The 19,574-nt window shown below is 47.9% G+C and overlaps 4 protein-coding genes across 14 annotated transcripts in view; 2 read left to right on the top strand and 2 right to left on the bottom strand.

Moving 5' to 3' along the window:
- The window catches only part of C19H19orf53 (chromosome 19 C19orf53 homolog), a 542,027-nt gene that overhangs the window by 508,322 nt on the left and 14,131 nt on the right, over nucleotides 1–19,574 (bottom strand). The window contains exon 1 of one of the 6 annotated variants that reach the window (XM_050770942.1): nucleotides 16,848–16,851. The exons of 3 other annotated variants lie outside the window; for them this stretch is intronic. The gene's annotated coding sequence lies outside the window, so the exon portion shown is untranslated. Of the gene's footprint in view, nucleotides 1–7,112; nucleotides 7,117–12,180; nucleotides 12,185–16,847; nucleotides 16,852–19,574 lie in introns of those variants that run through there. 2 more of the 6 variants (XM_050770945.1, XM_050770963.1) reach the window with 2 other exon arrangements.
- Nucleotides 1–19,574, bottom strand: part of YJU2B (YJU2 splicing factor homolog B) — a 595,535-nt gene that overhangs the window by 492,638 nt on the left and 83,323 nt on the right. The gene's annotated exons all lie outside the window — the stretch shown is intronic.
- Nucleotides 1–19,574, top strand: part of CACNA1A (calcium voltage-gated channel subunit alpha1 A) — a 307,593-nt gene that overhangs the window by 232,718 nt on the left and 55,301 nt on the right. For all 6 annotated transcript variants that reach the window (XM_050769983.1, XM_050769982.1, XM_050769981.1 and 3 more), the window contains exons 25-28: nucleotides 12,205–12,304; nucleotides 13,713–13,873; nucleotides 15,970–16,107; nucleotides 18,278–18,479. In XM_050769983.1, coding sequence (XP_050625940.1) covers nucleotides 12,205–12,304; nucleotides 13,713–13,873; nucleotides 15,970–16,107; nucleotides 18,278–18,479 — 601 coding nt within the window. The remainder of the gene's footprint in view (nucleotides 1–12,204; nucleotides 12,305–13,712; nucleotides 13,874–15,969; nucleotides 16,108–18,277; nucleotides 18,480–19,574) is intronic.
- STX10 (syntaxin 10) overlaps nucleotides 13,924–19,574 on the top strand; it is a 121,616-nt gene continuing 115,965 nt past the window's right edge. The window contains exon 1 of the mRNA XM_050770726.1: nucleotides 13,924–13,927. The gene's annotated coding sequence lies outside the window, so the exon portion shown is untranslated. The remainder of the gene's footprint in view (nucleotides 13,928–19,574) is intronic.

A 19,574-nucleotide genomic window follows, 5' to 3' on the forward strand; every position in this document is an offset into this window, starting at 1 on the left:
ATTCCAAGATGACCCCCAAGTTCTGGGCAGCCATTTCAAGGTGGTACCCTAGTTCTGGGTAACCATTCCAAAATGGCACCCAAGTTCTAGGGCAACCATTTCCAAATGGCCCCCAAGTTCTGGGTGACTATTTCAAGATGGTACCCAACAGCTGAGTGGCCATTAGCCATTAAGGCCCTGATAGCAGACTTAGCAGTACATTCCTGAAGTTCTAGACATTTGGAGCAGGATGAGAAACATCTAATAAGTCTTTAATCTAGAAACAAATCTTGGGGACCCCTGCTGTGCCCATCATGGTGAATCATTCCCTGAAAGGTTTTGAAAGGATCTTGACCCACTCACTCCCATAGTGAGAAAATCAGGGGCTTCCTCCTCAGCCGATCTGGAGGGGCCCTTGAATGGTCTCCCTCACCAAACAATGAGGACTTGGTTTGTCAGGAGGACCAAAATGGCGGCCCGTTTCCAGTTGAAGGGCTATAAAGTAGGCCACACTTAGATTCTTCTCTGGGAACACAATGAGGTCAAGTCGTGTTAGAACAAAAAGTCTCCAGAGTTTCTGGATGCTTCAGAGCTGGAGATCTATCATGAAGGTTGGGAGGCTGATTGTATTTCTTTCTCTTTCACTCCTTCCTCCTCTTTCTCTCTTCTCTCTTTTTGTTCACTTACTCTTCTTTTCTTTTTCTCTCTCCTCCTCTCCCTCCCCACCTCCTTCCCTCTCCTCAAAGTTTTTGACTACTACCCTCTAGTATCTATTTAACTACTAGAGCAAAGCATGGTGGCTTACACCTGTAATCCCAGCACTTTGGGAGGCTGAGACAGGCAGACTGCTTGAGCCCAGGAGGCCAAGACCAGCCTGGGTAACATAGGGAGAACCCATCTCTTAAAAAAAAACTATTAGCCAGGCATAGTGGTATGCCTGTAGTAGCAGCTACATGGGAGGCTGAGGTGGGAGAATTGCTTGAGCCCAGGAGGTCAAGACTGCAGTGAGCTGAAATCATGCTGCTGCAGCCGAGTCTGGGGAACACAGGAAGACTCTGTCTCAAAAAAATAAACCTTTTTAAAAGTTAAAAATCAATGAATTCGCTATTTAGAGTATTACTCTTTATATGGTTACTGAATAATTTTAATAGTGATGAGTACAAAAAAACAGGTTTAGCAAGCTGTTCTGTAGGTTAAAAAGTAAATAAATCAATCAATAATTAAATAAAACAAAATACAATGCACATCAAATTAGGGGATAAAGACTGTGACAAATAAGACAAGGAGTCCATGTCCTTAAAATATGAAAAGCAGTTACAAGTCAATAAGAAACAGTCCTCCTCAATAGATAAATGGGCAAAGGACATAAACAGAAATCTGATAGAATGCTGGCAACTAGTAAAAATTGAGGTAAATCAACCCTTGGAATTCAGAGAAATGTAAAATAAAACTGAGATACAATTTGTTCCCTATCAAGTTAGCACTGTTCCTGCCCCCCCAAAAAGATGATTTTTTTTTTTAGCTAATAAACAGTGTACATAAGAATGTATTATAATAGGCTGGGCACGGTGGCTCACGCCTGTAACCCTAGCACTTTGGGAGGCTGAGGGAGGGGGATCACCTGAGGTCAGAAGTTCGAGAGCAGCCTGGCCAACATGACGAAACCCTGTCTCTACTAAAAATACAAAAATTAGCCAGGCATGGTGGCAGACACCTGTAATCCCAGCTACTCAGGAGGCTGAGGCAAGAGAATTGCTTGGACCCAGGAGACGAAGACTGTAGTGAGCCGAGATCATGCCACTGCACTCCAACCTGGGTGAGAGAGTGAGACTTTGTCTCCAAAAAAAAAAAAAAGAATGTATTATAATAAAGTATACTTTTCTCTCCCTCCATCACCTATTTAAGCAGGTCCTTCAATGTGCAAGGTAGACATGCTAGACTCTGAGAAAATTTAAATCCTAAAAAGCCAAAATGTTTTACCACCCTCAGCCTGGAATGAATCCTTCTCCTATGGAAATAACCTAAGGGTTTCTCGACCCCTCTCTGCCTCTCACCCACTTCCCTCCCTCTCCCCTGCTTTTCTTTCTCCCTCTTTCTCTTCCTCCTTTCTCCTCTCTTCCCTCCCTCTGTCTCTTTCTGTGTGTCTCTCCTTTTTCCCTCCACTTTCTTTCTCCTTTTACCCCCTCTCAGTTTCTATCTTTTTATTTTCCTCTTTCTCTCTCTCTCTTTTCCTCTCTTTTTTTTCTCACTCCCCACACTGCTGATGACCCTGGCCTACGTCCTTGGGTGATGTGAGCCTCACTTGGATCATGTAGCTTGGAAAGAAAGCTGACCCTCTGTCATTGGTCTGGAATCAGGGACTTGGCCCCCACTGCATTCTGATGAGATGTGCTATTCAGACACAGGCAGAGCCCAGGACACAGGAAGACATGCTCAGGCAGGCACCCCCCCACCGCTTTCCTCTGGGGCAGGGTCTGCCCAGCAGCCTCCAAGATTCCTAGGGCTCAAGAGGTGGCAGACAGCTCAGGGGACCAGGACAGGCAGTGGGATGAATATGTCTGTCATATCCACCTGTCCACAAACAATGCTTACCTTGGCCACCTGTGCCCAGGGGAGTGGGTTTTATCCTGTGAATCCTCCCAGTGACCACCACTGAGTGTGGCACAGATAAGTGGTACCAAGCCCAAGCCATTCAGGTCACCAGTGTCACTTTCCTCTCAGACCTCTGTTGTAGCTGACTTACTTTAATGCTGAGGAGGGCTGGGCACACTGGCTCATGCCTGTAATCCCACCACTTTGGGAGGCTGAGGTAGGTGGATCACCTGGGGTCAGGAGTTCAAGACCAGCCTGGGCAACATGGTGAAACCCCATCTCTACTAAAAATACAAACATTAGTCAAGCGTGATAGGAGGCCCCTGTAATTCCAGCTACTTGGGAGGCTGAGGCAGAAGAATTGCTTGAACCTGGGAAGTGGAGGTTGCAGTGAGCTGAGATTGTACCACTGCACTCCAGCCTGGGCAACAGAGCAAGACTCTGTCTCAAAAAAAAAAAATGCTGAGGAAGTGACTGTCCCACCTACATCCTCCAAGTTGACCATCACAATTTAGGGAGGGGAATGACCTTCAAAGGGCCTAGGAGCAAGTCTTTCAATCGTTGAGCTTTTGCCATTATGGGCCATTGTTTACAACATGCTGTTTCTAGGTTCCCTGGAGGTACAATTAGCCTCCTCTTTTAAACAAAGCTAATCTGCAAAAATGAGCCAAAAATTATTTTCCACCAGAGATCAATTAGCAGAATGAGCTGGGTGCGGTGGCTCACACCTGTAATCCCAGCACTTAGGGAGGCCAAGGCAGGTGGATCACTTGTGGTCAGGGGTTCAAGACCACTATGGCCAACATTGTGAAACCCCATCTCTACTAAATATACAAAAACTAGCTGGGTGTGGTGGGGAGCGCCTGTAATCCCAGCTACTCGGGAGGCTGAGGCAGGAGAATCACTTGAACCCAGGAGGTAGAGATTGCAGTGAGCCAAGATTATGCCACTGCACTCCAACCTGGGTGACAGAGCGAGACTCCATCTCAAAAAAAAAAAAAATAGCAGAATGATTCTTTGTGTTACAAAATAATCTGCCATAAGGAGTTGATTTTTTTTTTTAATTTCTGAGTTTTCTTTTTAAATATCAAGTTATACAAGGGCATTCAAAATTGGCCTACAACTCACATGAATTTGGCAGCCTGTTTGCAGAGTCAAGCTTTTACATTGTTCTTGTGAAATGGGTACAGGCATAAAGCCACCCTGCACTTTTGAAAATTCATTTTGAATGTTGTTATTGTTGTTATTGTTGTTTTAATTCTTATGCAAGAAAAGGATCTGAATAGGGATTTCAGGCCATGCTGTCAAGCCTGGCAGGCTTATAGATCATGCAGGAACTGGGAGGTGTGAGATTTTGCCAGTGAGATCCTGGCAAGTGCCTAGGACTCTCCCAGGGTTTTGAAAGAGCTGACAGACATGAGTCCAACAGGGAGCATCTTTATATGATGGCCAAAGGGATGAGAGAGGAGACCCTCAAACCTCACCCCTACCACATCCTCCCCACCCCATTGTCAACAGTCCATCTGGTGCTGCCGTTCCTCCCCCAGGACAGGGCTGCAGGCCCAGCACAGCTGGCCAGGTGCCTTGATCAAGCCATTCCTGCACACCTAAGAGCCAAACTGCTATAAAGCCAGAATAGGAGCTACTACTCGAGCTACTGCTTTTTTCCCCAAGAAAAGTTTTGGAATCTTTGCCTGGTTGCAGGTTTCTGGCCTCTTTTGCCTGAGAAGGTCTCTCACCCTATGAGGACTTTGCTTATTGTTTTTCCTTGTATCAGATAGTTGGCACATTGGAAGGAGCATGGCATGCTCTGAGGTTCTCAGCCTGACTGCTGAACTTCCCCGTCCCCCACCCCGGGTCCTCTGCTTATTTCCTTTCTGGTCTTTTAACTTGCTTTGTCTGTCCTGTGTGCATATTCCCTCATAGACAAGGCTGAGAGTCCCAACAAGTTTTAGATTGACCTTATTGTTTTAGGAAATGGTCCCTCCAGGTCTGTTTGATTTCTCTGTAGATGTGCAAGTCCTTTAGCCTCTCTGTGCCTCAGTTTTTCCCGTCTAGATGAGGAAACTGTGGCCCAGAGGGACTGTGGAGGGAAGTAAGTCCGACAGGATCACTGAGGTTGGGTTCAGCTGTCAGATGCTGCCCATCTCCCAACCCTGAATACGGAGGCTCACGGTGCGCAGAATGATATGCAGCAGCCCGGCCTGCCTGGGTTCTTTGAGGCCTGGCAGGGCTGCAAGATCCAGGAGAAGGGAGTAGGGGAAGGGAGCAGAAGGTTATTCCCTTCCTTGTTGAAAGGAATCTTGCTGTTCTGGCCTGTTGGGGTCAAAGCAAGGATTCCTCCCCCAGTGCTGTGATTGTGGCCCTGTCTCCGATATGGGAAAATATCCCTGTGGTCCCACCAAGGGATGTGTTGAAGCTCTCCTGAAGATGTCCACCCCTCCTGCCCCTCACCCAGGTATCTGTGTGTGTGTGTGTCCTGCTCAATTCACTGACTGTGTACCCTTGTGTCCATGCGTCCACCATTAACGCCCCATTTCATGAGCCATCACACATGGTATCACGCTCTGTGCCCATGCATCGGGGCAGCCAACTGACATTTCTCAGCAGCTGGCGGATCATGATCCTGCCCTCACTGCCAAGAGTCCATCTGGCGCGGCTGCTCCTCCCCCAAAGGCAGGACTGCAGCTGGCAGAGCGCCTTGATCAAGCTGCTTCTGCATACCCAGGAGCCAAACGGTCAGGAAGCCAAAGATGGAGCCCTCGGGTTGCTGTCTTTTGATCCGCATCTTCAAAACAGCCCCCACCCCTGAAGGCATTATTTTTTTGAGTGTGATGAAATGGAAAGAAGATTAGAGTGAAAGATACCCACACCTGGGTTTGAATCTCAGTCTGCCTTCCCAGCTGTGTGCCTGCCCTTGGGCAAGTCACTCTTTTTCTCTAGGCCTCAGCTTCCTCATCTGGAAAATAGGCAAAATGGTGCTGTCTTCCCACAGGCAAATGCAGTGATGTTCAAAAGACTCCCATATTAAACCTAAAGTCAGCAGATTCGGCAAAAATCACTATCATTGAAAACTCCCTCGATCATCCATAAAGAATCTGGGTGTGGTGGCTCTCGCCTGTAGTCCCAGCTACTTGGGAGGCTGAGGTGGGAGAATCACTTAGCCAGGGAGTTCAAGGCTGCATGCAGTAAGCTATGATCGTGCCACTGTACTCCAGCCTGGGCGACACAACAAGACCCCGTCTCTAAAAATATAAAATAAGGCCGGGTGCAGTGGCTCACGCCTGTAATCCCAGCACTTTGGAAGGCCAAGGCAGGTGGATTACAAGGTCAAGAGATCGAGACCATCCTGGCCAACATGGTGAAACCCCATCTTTACTAAAAATACAAAAATTAGCTGGGCGTGGTGGCACATGCCTGTAGTCCCAGCTACTTGGGAGGCTGAGGCAGGAGAATCACTTGAACCTGGGAGGTGGAGGTTGCAGTGAGCCAAGATCGCACCACTGCACTCCAGCCTGGCAACAGAGTGAGACTCCATCAAAAAAAAAAAAAAAAAAAAGTAGAATCTATATGATTCTACATATGCAATAATTCCTAGATATACTGAGTTTGAGAATCCCAAGTCAGACTACAGGAAAAGGAGATGAGGGGGTGTGGAGGAGAATCCACTGGGAATATTTGTAGACATTTAAGCCATTCTGTGTTTTAAAAAATATCACGGCTGGAAGCAGTGGATCACACCTATAATCCCAGTACTTTGGGAGGCCAAGGCAGGTGAATCACGAGGTCAAGAGAGCGAGACCATCCTGGCTAACATGGTGAAACCCCATGTCTACTAAAAATACAAAAAAAATTAGCTGCGCATGGTTGGCGGGCGCCTGTAGTCCCAGCTACTTGGGAGGCAGAGGCAGGAGAATGGCGTGAACCCTGGAGGTGGAGCTTGCAGTAAGTGCCAAGATCGCGCCACTGCACTCCAACCTGGGCGACGGAGTGAGATTCCGTCTCAAAAAAAAAAAAAGAGAAAAGAAAAAAGAATCACTAACTTCCAAAGGGGTCGTGGATGGAAAATTCCATAGAGTCTGTTTGGTGACAGGGTTTCTGCCATTCCTATGCTGGTCAAGTCTTTCTAACCTGGATCTCCAGTCATTGTTGAAGGTTCCTAATGATCCCCAAGCCTGATTCCAACAATGAGTCATGAGAGGACCAGCTGCCAGGTGCTGACAGCTTTCTCCAGGCCTGCATTTGCTCAAAGGACTTCAGAGTTGCTTCCAATCCCATCCCAAGTCAGAACTCTTTGCTGACCTCTCCATAAAGAGCAAAGCCAAAGCCATAGCTATTGTTAATCAAAGATCAGAATTCCACAGACCTGGGTTGGTTGGTTGGTTGGTTGGTTGGTTGGTTGGTTGGTTGGTTGTTTAAAGAGGCAGAGTCTTGCCCAGGCCTCAGTGGCTCACACTTGTAATCCCAGCACTCTGGGAGGCCTAAGCAGGAGGATCACTTGAACCCAGGAGTTTGAGACCAGCCTGGGCAACATAACAAGACCCCCGTCTCTACAAAAAATGGAAAAATTTGCCTGTATTTCCAGCTACTTGGGAGGCTAAGGTGGGAGAACCACCTGAGCCCTGGAGGTTGAGGCTACAGTGAGCTAAGATCCCGCTACTGCACTCCAGCCTGGGCGACAGAGGGAGACCCCACCTCAAAAAAAAAAAAAAAAAAAAAAAAAAAAGAGAGAAAGAGACAGGGTCTGACCTCGAACTTCTGGCCTCAAGCAATCTTCCCAATTCGGCCTCCCAAAGTACTGGGATTACAGCTGTGAGCCACGGCGCCCAGTCTGAACCTGTTTTGCAGATGAGGATAACGAGAGGCAGAATCAGGATTCAAACCCAGGTCCCCTCAACTTCAAAGTTCACAACCTTTAAGACATTCTGAAACGTTGCAGCTCCACAATGCCTGGAGAAGAGGGGTTTCTCCGGCTCTTGGCAGTGACTTTCCGTGGTGAATTCGCCTTCAGTAACTGACAGCTTTGCAGCTGTCCTGCTACCTGGAAATTCGGCTTTCCTAGGTGCTTTCTTGGGCAGTGCCAGGGGCCTGCCAAGGGCGGGGAACTGAACAGAGGTGGGGGCAGCTTCTAGATGGAAGGATGGACATCAGCCAGCGCCATGAGCCTGAGGCTCCCACACCTGGTGCCCGGGCGGGACTTGGGGGTGCTCAGGGGTGCGTGTGTGTACGTGCGTGTTCTGTGTTCTTTCTTCTGAGGCCGCTTACGATCTGTCTCTCCCTCCGATGCCACATCATCAGGAGCAGTGCACGGTAAAGTCTCTTTCTCCCTCTCTCTCTCTCTCTTTCTCTCTCTCTCTCTCTCTCATATTCTGTCTCATGATCTGTCCTCTGGTGTAGCCTCGTTAGTTCTGGGCCTGTTTCCGTGGCCTTGTGTCCTTGCCGCCGCCGTCCTGTCACTTCAAATGACCAGAACTCACTCCCTGGGAAAGAGGCATCCCAAAGGGTCCTGCCAGTGCCTCCGCCCATGCCCCACCAGTTCCTGCAGAGAACAGAAGGGGCAGAGGTTCAGTTTCAATAGGCAAGCTGGGTGGAGCAGTTGTCAGAAGCAATGAAAGTGGGCCGGACACTGTGGCTCACGCCTCTAATCCCAACATTTTGGGAGGCCGAGGCAGGTAGATCACTTGAGATCAGGAGTTTGAGACCAGCCTGGCGAACGTGGTGAAACCCCATCTCTACTAAAAATACAAAAAATTAGCTGGGCATGGTGGTGCACATCTGTAATCCCAGCTACCTAGGAGGCTGAGGCAGGAGAATCACTTAAACCTGGGAGGTGGAGGTTGCAGTGAGCTAAGATCATGCCACTGCACTCCAGCCTGGGTGACAGAGCGAGACTCTGTCCCCCCCCCCAAAAAAAAATTAAAAAATTTAAAAAAATAAAATGAACATGGAATCGTTTTCAGATGAGGAGATGCAAAACACCCATGGAGACGTGTTCCCAAATATCACTTGTTTGGGACATCAAGATTTTAGCCAGTTCCATGTGCAACCTGGATGTACGGTTCCTTGACATTTTTTTTCTATCAACACGTATTCTAAACTTTCGTTTCAAAAGGAAACTTTAGCCAGGTGCAGTGGTGCATGCCTGCAGCCCCAGCCATTTGGGAGGCTGAGGCTGGAGGATCACCTGAGCCCAGGAGTTGGAGGCTGTGGTGAGCTATGATCGCACCACTGCACTCTACCCCGAGACTCCATTACTTTAATTTTAAAAAAAAAAAAAAGGAAACTATATTATCCACTTACAACCAGCGTTGCTAACCTTAGATAAATCTGCAACTGCAAAAGTAAATCTAGGCCAGGTACGGTGGCTCATGCCTATAATCCCAGCACTTTGGGAGGCCGAGGCGGGCGGATCACTTGAGATCGGGAGTTCGAGACCAGCCTGAACAACGTGGAGAAACCCCGTCTCTACTAAAAATACGAAATTAGCCAGGCGCGGTGGCGCATGCCTGTAATCCCAGCTACTCAGGAGACTAAGGCAAAATAATCGCTTGAACCCGGGAGGCAGAGGCTGCCATGAGCTGAGATCACGCCATTCACTTCAGCCGGGGCAACAAGAGCGAAACTCTGTCTCAAAAAAAAAAAAAAAAAAAAGTAAATCTAACAGAAATCAAAGAATGTTGTTGCCTTCAAGCTGTGCTCTTTGTTAAAAGGAAAATTACTAAGTGTTAGCGAGGTGTTAAAGGCCTATTAGCATCTACCTGCGGCTTCCTTTCTAGCAAAAGCAGAACGTCTGAAAGATATGTGGAAAAGAAACTTAAAGTATAATTTTAAAAAGAAAGAAAAAGAAATGATTATGTCCCTCTGAGATCCAATTATTTAATCTGTACCCCTGTTCTGCCCAAAATTATCTCAGTGACTGTCCAACGTGTATCTCATACCTGGGGGCACGGCCTTGAGATGATAATGATGATGATGGTTTTAAAAAGAAAAAAAATGTTCAGACTGCTGAATCCTGGAGTATATCTCTGCCTAGCAGGCTAAAATACAATTCTCTTCTTTCTTCCCTGAAAACGAAAGAATGGAGTCCTTAAAAAAGCAAATGGTGTGAAGAGTGATGTTTTTACACTGGATACTGAGACACATCGTGATGGGGGGCTCTGGGGGCAGCTCTGCTCATGACTCCGGAGGTCACTGTAGGGAGATGTTTTCTAGGTGACCCCCCCCCCCACCCAAAGACTCCAATCTGGAGGCATTCACGTGTCCTGAGACCACCTGCGAGGCGCAGACTAGGGGCTGGGACAAGAATCAAGATTAAAGGGGAAATGGCCGGGCGCAATGGCTCACGCCTGTAATCCCAGCACTTTGGGAGGCCAAGGCGGGTGGATTACTTGAGGTCAGGAGTTTGAGACCAGCCTGGCCAACACAGTGAAACCCTGTCTCTACTAAAAATACAAAAATTAGCCGGATGTGGTGACTCATGCCTGTAGTCCCAGCTCTTCGGGAGCCTGAGGCAGGAGAATCGCTTGAACTTGGGAGGCAGAGGTTGCAGTGAGCCGATCATGCCACTGCACTCCAGCCTGGGCAATAGAGCAAGACTCCATCTCAAAAAAAAAAAAAGATTAAAGGGAAAATGAACACAGAGAAGAAGAAGAAATTGCACTGTTACACTATAAGCCTTTGAGGAGTTTTCTGTCTAAAACCAGAGATTGAAGAAACAAGATTAACTCCGAAACAGCACATGGGAGCTGGCAGGAGCCAGTGGTGGGCAATCAGGAAATGCTGTCGGAGGGAGCAACATGTAATTTGGGCTTTGAGGACCGGGTAGTTCTGTGACTGGAGAAGTGGAGGAGGGTCATTTCTAGCAACAGGAACAGTATATGCATAAGCAGACAGAGGCAAAAGAACGTGGCTGGGGCTTGAAATATGTAGCAATAAATGAGAATGCAAAGATGAAGGTAAGTTGGGCTAGATTTCCAAGAGCCTTGAATGCCATGCCCAGAAGTTCGTGCTTGCTCTTCTAAGAATTCAGGTGCTCCAGAAGAATTCTGAGCAAGAGAAAGAGTGACATGGTCATTGGCTTTGGCCACTGTGTGCATAAAACATGGAAGAAGAGAGAGACAAGGGAATGAGGAGCAAGCTGGGAGATGGGGGATGGGGGATGTCACCCAGGAACGGATGGTGGTGTGTTAAGGAAGGTGACCCACTGGGGACGGGGATAGAGGACAGGCAGTTGAACATGACTCTCAGGTTTCCGGTGTGGACAACTGGATGGGTCATGAGTGCCATGAACCACAAGCTATTCATGGTCCCACTCGATACCCTCCTTTTGGGGGCCCTGAGTCATGGTTGGCCAAGGGTGTCATGGCATCTCTGGGGTCTGCATTGCTAAGCTCAGTTCCAATAGATCTTGGACTGAACTTCTGTGCGGTCCTCTCTGGCAAAGATGGGCTCAGAGCGCCTTGGAGCAATGCAGCAGAGACCATGGCAGCAGCCGCATCAGCATCTGAAAGGAGCAGCACGCGGTTATTTTCCCCACTGCGGGCTCAGGGAATACAGTAGGGGAGGAGAGATTTAGTATAAGGGCCACTTTAAGCATCTTCCAGAATCCCATTGGAAGGGGGAGAAAATCCCATTTTTTGAAGAGCCCACTGATACCACCTTTAAAAAGAATACACAAGGGGGCCAGGTGCAGTGGCTCACGCCTGTAATCCCAGCACTTTGGGAGGCCAAGGTGGGTGGATCACGAGGTCAGAAGATCGAGACCATCCTGGCTAACATGGTGAAACCCCGTCTCTACTAAAAATACAAAAAAATTAGCCGGGCGTGGTGGTGGGTGCCTGTAGTCCCAGCTAGTTGGGAGGCTGAGGCAGGAGAACGGCGTGAACCTGGGAGGTGGAGCTTGCAGTGAGCCGAGATCGCGCCATTGCACTCCAGCCCAGGTGACAGAGCAAGACTCCATCTCAAAAAAAAAAAGGAAAAGAAAAAAGAGAAAGAGCTGTGACCAGGCACACTGGCTCACACCTGTATTCCCAGCACTTTGGGAGGGTGAGGAGGGCAGACTGCTTGAGCTGAGGAGTTTGAGACCAGCATGGGCAACGTGGTGAAACCCCATCTGTACAAAAAAGACAAAACCATTAGCCGGGTGCAGTGGCATGTGCCTGTAGTCCCAGCTACTTGGGAGGCTGAGGTGGGAGGATGGCTTTAGCCCAGGAGGCGGAGGTTGCAGTGAGTCAAGATCGTGCCACTGCACTCCAGCCTTGGTGACAGAGCCAAACCCTGTCTCGAAAAAAAAAAAAAAAAAAAAAGAGAGAAGAAAAGCTATGCAGAAATAGGGGTGGGGAATCAGCCAACTCCCTTGTGCTGGGTCTCAGGGACACTCCATGCAGATGGCAAAGGGCCCTCAACCAACCCTGGGACCAGAACCACAAAAAGCCACCTACTTACTGGCTCCTGAGCCCAAGCTTAACAGGTGAAACGGACCACTCTTCACCAGGAAGGGCAGGGCTGTGCCAAGCTCACCCCAGACTTCTAGGCCTGGTAGGGTAGGGTCCCATGGAGCTGTGGGCTGCCCCCTACCCAACCTGACCTCTGCTTCCTCTCTTCCCTTCTCCCCACCCTAACATTCCTCCACAGTGGCAATAGCAAAGGAAAAGACATCAACACGATTAAATCCCTCCGAGTCCTCCGGGTGCTACGACCTCTTAAAACCATCAAGCGGTTGCCAAAGCTCAAGGTGAGATTGAGAGATGGTGGGGTGGGGTGGGGGGACTGTCACGGTTATCATGTACAGTTGAGCAGGTTGCACACTGCTCAAGGACAACACATTAAAGGAGGTGCTGATAACATCCTAGCCATCGTATATGGATATTTGTATTATTACAACTTCCCAGCAGATGGCAGTAAAGTGGGTTGATCTAAAATAATCTGTGTATTATGACAATTTTTCTTTAGATGAAATGTCTCATAGTTAAGATTCCTTTTCCTAATTCGCATGAAAGCATCATATGGATTTAAAAGAGTATAATCGTGATCTGGGAAGCAGAAACTAGATTTCTTGTTCCATAAAATTTTGACTTTTCATCTACCTATTCTAGGCTCTAATATCTCCCATTCCAAAATAGCATGAACCAGCATTTCCCAAAAGTCTGTCATTGAAAAAGAAAAAAAATTAAAGGAAATAAAATCCAGTCATTAGAGCACCCACTTTCAGTGTATGCTTTACCTGAGGGTCCCCAGTATTATCTCTTATGTAATATGTTTCTTTAAATCAAATTACACCTGTAATCCCTGCATTTTGGAAGACCACGGCAGGAGTATTGCTTGAGCCCAGGAGAATGAGACCAGCCTAGGCAACATAGTTAGACTCTGTCTCTATTAAAAATTAAAGAAGAAAACAGATAGTGTTATTGAAATCTAACCAAATATGGTGCCTGCCCAAGGCTTTGAGCAGCGACAACTGCTCTTTCTTGGTTAAAGAGGGAAAGTGTCAATGGTAGGTGTTAACATAGTAGCAATTTCTCCTTCACTCAAAAGGACTGAGAGAATTGGAGAGGAAGTAACTTTGTTACCTTGTTTTTCTGTGTTGGGCTCACTTTGTATCACTTAAAAGCATCTCTGGTATCTCATTTGGGAGTTTTAGTTCCATAGAATGCCAGGATTGAGTCCAACTTCTCCAACACTTATTTCTGAAAGCTGGGGGGCCTTACCCTAGGGACTTGACTTATGACCTTGCCTGTAAAATGGGAATGATAGTGGCTGGACGTGGTGGCTCACGCCTGTAATCCCAGCACTTTGGGAGGCCAAGGCGGGCAGATCACGAGGTCGAGAGATTGAGACCACGATGAAACCCCGTCTCTACTAAAAATATAAAAAAGTAGCTGGGCATGGTGGTGGGCACCTGTAGTCCCAGCTACTCGGGAGGCTGAGGCAGGAGAATGGCGTGAACCCGGGAGACAGAGTTTGCAGTGAGTGCTGAGATCGTGCCACTGCACTCCAGCCTGGGCGACAGAGCAAGACTCCATCTCAAAAAAAAAAAAAAAATGGGAATGATAATGGCAGTATTCTGGTATTATGGGCCACTGGAGGCAGTAGGTTGGGCAGGTCCTCAGCCCCTCATGTTCTCTGTCAACCCCACCCCACAGGCTGTGTTTGATTGTGTGGTGAACTCGCTTAAAAACGTCTTCAACATCCTCATCGTCTACATGCTATTCATGTTCATCTTCGCCGTGGTGGCTGTGCAGCTCTTCAAGGGGAAGTTCTTCCACTGCACTGACGAGTCCAAGGAGTTTGAGAAAGATTGTCGGTGGGTCTCAGCTTTCTGGCACATTCCCATGGAACTAGCAGGTGGGCAGGGGGGAAGTGGCTAGAGGCATCGGCCACTTGGGCTCAGAGACTGGAGAAGTGGTGAGCCTTGGGAGTGACTCAGTTGCAACCAGCTTGGATCTTGGGTAGAAAGAAAACCGGTTTTAGAATTTGAGTCACCACCCATAGCCACAGGATGAGTCATAAGCAAATTGCTTGACCTTTCAGTCACCGCCCTTGTCATGTGAGGGATATTAATACACGTCCACAGTTCCTTACTTGAAATCTTTACCGGCAGATGTGTTTTAAAGTTAAGAATATTTTGAGATTTTAGAAAGGTTGGACTGTGTACATCCCATGTCGGACATGACATCCTCAGCTGGGTCTGAGGCAGCCCTATAATCAAACACAATATTTCTGCCATAAAATGTGTGTTCACACCAAATGGAGTAAATAACAAGTATAAAGAGCTTCATGTCCAATCAGATCAGGTTTCATTGCCAAATAAGTTAGGTAAGAGGCCAGGTGCAGTGGCTCACACCTGTAATTCCAACACTTTGGAAGGCTGAGGTGGGAGGATTACTTGAGGCCAGGAGTTGGAGACCAGGTTGGGCAACATAATGAGAGCCCATCCCTACAAAATAAATTTTAAAAGTTAGCAGGGCATGGTAGCACACACCTGTAGTCCCAGCTACCTGGGAGGCTGAGGCGGGAGGATTGTTTAAACATAGGAGTTCAACGCTGCAATGCACTATGATGGTACCACTGCACTCAAGCCTTCGTGACAGAGTGAGACCCTGCCTCTCAAAAATATATACATTGGCCGGGCGCAGTGGCTCAAGCCTGTAATCCCAGCACTTTGGGAGGCCGAGACGGGCGGATCACGAGGTCAGGAGTTCAAGACCATCCTGGCTAACACGGTGAAACCCCATCTCTACTAAAAAATACAAAAAAACTAGCCGGGCGAGGTGGCAGGCGCCTGTAGTCCCGGCTACTTGGGAGGCTGAGGCAGGAGAATGGTGTAAAAACCCGGGAGGCAGAGCTTGCAGTGAGCTGAGATCCGGCCACTGCACTCCAGCCTGGGCGACACAGCGAGACTCCGTCTCAAAAAAAAAAAAAAAAAAAAATATATATATATATATATATACATATAGGCTGGGTGCGGTGGCTCACGCCTGTAATCCCAGCACTTTGGGAGGCCGAGGCGGGCGGATCACGAGGCCAGGAGATCGAGACCATCCTAGCTAACACGGTGAAACCCCGTCTCTACTAAAAATACAAAAAACTAGCTGGGCATGGTGGCAGATGCCTGTAGTCCCAGCTACTCGGGAGGCTGAGGCAGGAGAATGGCGTGAACCCGGGAGGCAGAGCTAGCAGTGAGCCCAAATTGGGCCACTGTACTCCAGCCTGGGCAACAGAGTGAGACTCTGTCTCAAAAAAAATATATATATATATACACACACACATACACACACACACATATATATACACACACACAAAATACATATATATATGTGTATGTGTGTGTGTATATATATGTATGTGCATATATAGTGATATTGTTACCAGTGTAAAGTGGCATTTTGCAACATGTGATAGCCTGTTGTTATCTTGATGGCTATTTATTGAAATTAGGAGGATGCCAGATGTCTGGGTAGGAGTCTGGAACTAACCCTTGTTTCCTGCCTTGAAAAGGAGTAGCAACCTCCCTTAGCCTGATGAACCTGTGAATGTCCGCTGTGCCTCTCTGCCTCCTCCTAAACTCCCCCCACCCCACCCCCAGCAAGCCTGAGGCTCTCACCCCGAGGACTAGAAGTTATCACGTTGGAAGCGTTGGGCCCTGGGTCAGCTCTCCCACCAGGAGTAAGGTCGTGCCATCACCCATGGATTTATCTCGAAGTAGATGCACACGTAATCCCCCATGAAGCACAGGGACACATGGTGGCAGGGCGGGGAGCCACTGCTTCCCAGGCTGAGGGACGCAGCCTAGGCTGGTGGACCCCTCTTCTTTTCCCTCCCCCTGTCTCTGATAACCAAAGACAAGTGCAAGACGGCCCCTCTTTCCCATTTGCTAACAGTCCCCACTCTCTGTGGCAGAGGCAAATACCTCCTCTACGAGAAGAATGAGGTGAAGGCGCGAGATCGGGAGTGGAAGAAGTATGAATTCCATTACGACAACGTGCTCTGGGCTCTGCTGACCCTCTTCACCGTGTCCACGGGAGAAGGCTGGCCACAGTAAGTGACCCGACTAGAAACCTACCCAGGAGGAACCCCAGGGAGCAGGAGGATAAAGGGCCTGAGAGCTTAGCAATAAGAAAGGTCTTGGAAGCCGGGCATGGTGGCTCACGCCTGTAATCCCAACACTTTAGGAGGCCAAGGCAGGTGTATTGCTTAAGGCCAGGAGTTTAAGATCAGCCTGAGCATCATGGCAAAACTCTAAAAATACTAAAAATACAAAAAAAAAAAGAAAAAAAAAAAACAGCCAAGCATGGTGGCTCACACCTGTGGTCCCGGCTACTCGGGAGACTGAGACACGAGAATCCCTTGAACCCAGGAAGCAGAGGTTGCAGTGAGCCGAGATTGCACCACTGCACTTCATCCTGGGTGACAGAGCAAAACTATGGCCTCCTCCCCACCCCGCAAAAAAAAAAAAAAAAAAAAAAAAAAAAAACGGTGAGGCTGAATCATGGACTTCATCTTTATTTAAAATTTTGAGCCATTTGTGGTGGCTCGTACCTGTTATCCCAGCTACTCAGGAGGCTGAGGTGGGAGGATTGCTTGAGCCTAGGAGTTCAAGGCTGCAGTGAGCTGTGATTGTGCCATTGTACTCCAGCCTGGACAGCAGAAGGAGACCCCATCTCAAAAAACAAAAAGAAGAAGAAATTGGTATTTTTTCATCATGGACTTTTTGCATTAATTTTGATTTTTAAAAATATTGGAGCAAAAGATTATCTTGATTACTGGGATTTTCAGTACCCCCTTAATTCGCACCCAAAACAAATGCCTCCCTCCCTCACCTTGTCCAAGTCGTAGTCTTCCTCTCAGAGGTCTGGAAATACCAGGCCAGAAGCTTGGTAGATTCCAGCATGTACCCTCATTATCCTCACCTCCCTCCCTCTCTCAGCAAATATGCCAACCTGAACATGCTCTTCTGCCCACCCTCACACACATCCAGTACTCACACACATGGGAATAGTGCTAACCCACAAGGCCCCTTTGAGCAAAGTTTTTTAAAACACCCCTTTCTCAACAGACTTCACTTCCATCTGTCTGAAAATCATCGCAATAGACTTAAATGATTTTGTTCAAACAAGGCACTGGAGGGCCACCTGCCAAAAAATTGTCATCATGAATACACAAGTCTATCATGCCTATCATGTGAAAGTAACACTTAGACACAGCCTTTGAGCAGTGCACAACCTGCACAACTGTACAGAGCTGCTGTGCACTTACCTACTCTCATACATATCCTCATTGCACCTCCTCAGCACCCACCACCACCTGTGCTCAAATACCCACTCCACATTCATACACCCACTTCCACTCCCTCCATTGCCACAACCTGTCTTTAAATCCTAACTTGGCCACTTCTAAGTGGGTGATCTTCAGCATGTCCCTTTAAATTGCCGAACCTCAGTTTCCTCATATGCAAACTGGAGCCAGTAATAACCTCCCTGAGAGGGTTTCTGAGCAGGTGGGAATGAAACGTTGAATATTGTTTCCAGCACACAGCAAGCCCTTCATGCACTGCAGTAGAAATAACTGACATTGGCTGGGTGTGGTGGCTCACACCTGTAATCTCAGCAGTTTGGGAGGCCAAGGCAGGTGGATCACCTGAGGTCAGGAGTTCAAGACCAGCCTGACCAACATGGTGAAACCCCGTCTCTACTAAAAATACAAAAAAATTAGCCAGGCATGGTGGCGCATGTCTGTAATACCAGCTACTTAGGAGGCTGAGGCAGGAGAATCGCTTGAACCCAGGAGGTGGAGGTTGTAGTAAGTTGAGATCACGCCATTGCACTCCAGCCCGGGCAACGAGAGCAAAACTCCATCTCAAAAAATTAAAATTGGACCGAGCATGGTGGCTCATGCCTGTAATCCCAGCACTTTGGGAGGCCAAGGCGGGCGGATCCCGAGGTCAGGAGATCAAGACCATCCTGGCTAACGTGGTGAAACCCCGTCTCTACTAAAAATACAAAAAAAAAAAAAAGAAATTAAAATTAAGAAATAACTGACATTGTTGTCAAGCTTTCAAAAAACAGTGACTACTTAAATTTCTTTTTCATTTCCCTCTATTCCTGTTCTGCCATCTTACTTCCACCCTCTCTCCTCCTTCCTTATCACCCCTTGGGTCCTTGTCTCTCTCCTTCCTGTTCCTTCCCTCTCCCTGCCCCATTCCTTTCAGGGTCCTCAAGCACTCAGTGGACGCCACCTTTGAGAACCAGGGCCCCAGCCCCGGGTACCGCATGGAGATGTCCATTTTCTACGTCGTCTACTTTGTGGTGTTCCCCTTCTTCTTTGTCAATATCTTTGTGGCCTTGATCATCATCACCTTCCAGGAGCAAGGGGACAAGATGATGGAGGAATACAGCCTGGAGAAAAATGAGGTGCCACTTCCAATTCCATCTGTCCTTTAAAAACTGGGGACACAAACTTTAAAACACACACACACAACACCCAGGAACCCATTTCTAGGGGCACCTAGGGGAGAGAACAGAGGCATCCTCCAAACCAAATTCAGGGCTTCAGGGCAGTCCTTCATGGAGTTCCAGAGGAAACAAGTCATATAGTGTATGTATCAGTCAGTTTAGTCTGGATTGTGCCGCAGTAACAAGCAACCCCAGATTTCATTGCTAAATATCCATAAAGGGACTTATTTTTTGCTCACACTGCATGTTGAGATCAGTTGTGGATCTTCTGCTTGTCATCTTTTTTCTGGTTCCCAGGCTGGCAGAGCGGCAAAGCAGCCTCCCTCTGAGATGCTCCAGATGAAAAAGAGAGTATGTCAGACTGAGGCTCAGCTTTTCATGCTTGTACTCAAAAATGACACATGTCACTTCTGCTCACATTTCATCAGCCAAAGCAAGTCACACATCCATTCTGATGTCAGTGGAGTGGGGAAATACGATCTCCCCTAGTGAAGGGTGGTGAATATTTATGAATGAAAAGCCAAGCCAGGTGTGGTGGCTCACACCTGTGATCCCAACATTTTGGGAAACTGAGGCAGGAGGATCACTTGAGCTTAGGAGTTTGAGACCAGCCTGGCCAACACAGCAAGACCCAATCTCTACTACAAATCAAAAAAAAATAGCCAAGCATGATGGTGCACACCTTTAGTCCCAGTAACACGGGAGGCTGCTTGAGCCTGGGAGTTCGAGGCTGCAGTGAGCTATCATCATGCCAGTGCACTCCAGCCTGGGCAACAGAGCAAGACCCTGTCTCAGAAAAAGAAAACAAAAGAAAATCCAGTCCTCAGTCTACCAGAGAGTATAGACATGACTCTTTGCCTCTCTGGCATCATTCAAGCTAAATAGAGGATCTAGAATATATCATCTGCTCCCTTGACCCTTAAGACTTAATAACCACTATTCCTCCCTCTCTCTCCCTCGAAGAGAAGAAGGAGCAGCAAAGTATTCAGTAAGAAAGAATGGGCTGGGCACAGTGGCTCACGCCTATAATCTTAACACTTTAGGAGGCCAAGG

This window comes from Macaca thibetana, chromosome 19 (assembly GCF_024542745.1).
Source record: "Macaca thibetana thibetana isolate TM-01 chromosome 19, ASM2454274v1, whole genome shotgun sequence".
Taxonomy (NCBI): Eukaryota; Metazoa; Chordata; class Mammalia; order Primates; family Cercopithecidae; genus Macaca; species Macaca thibetana.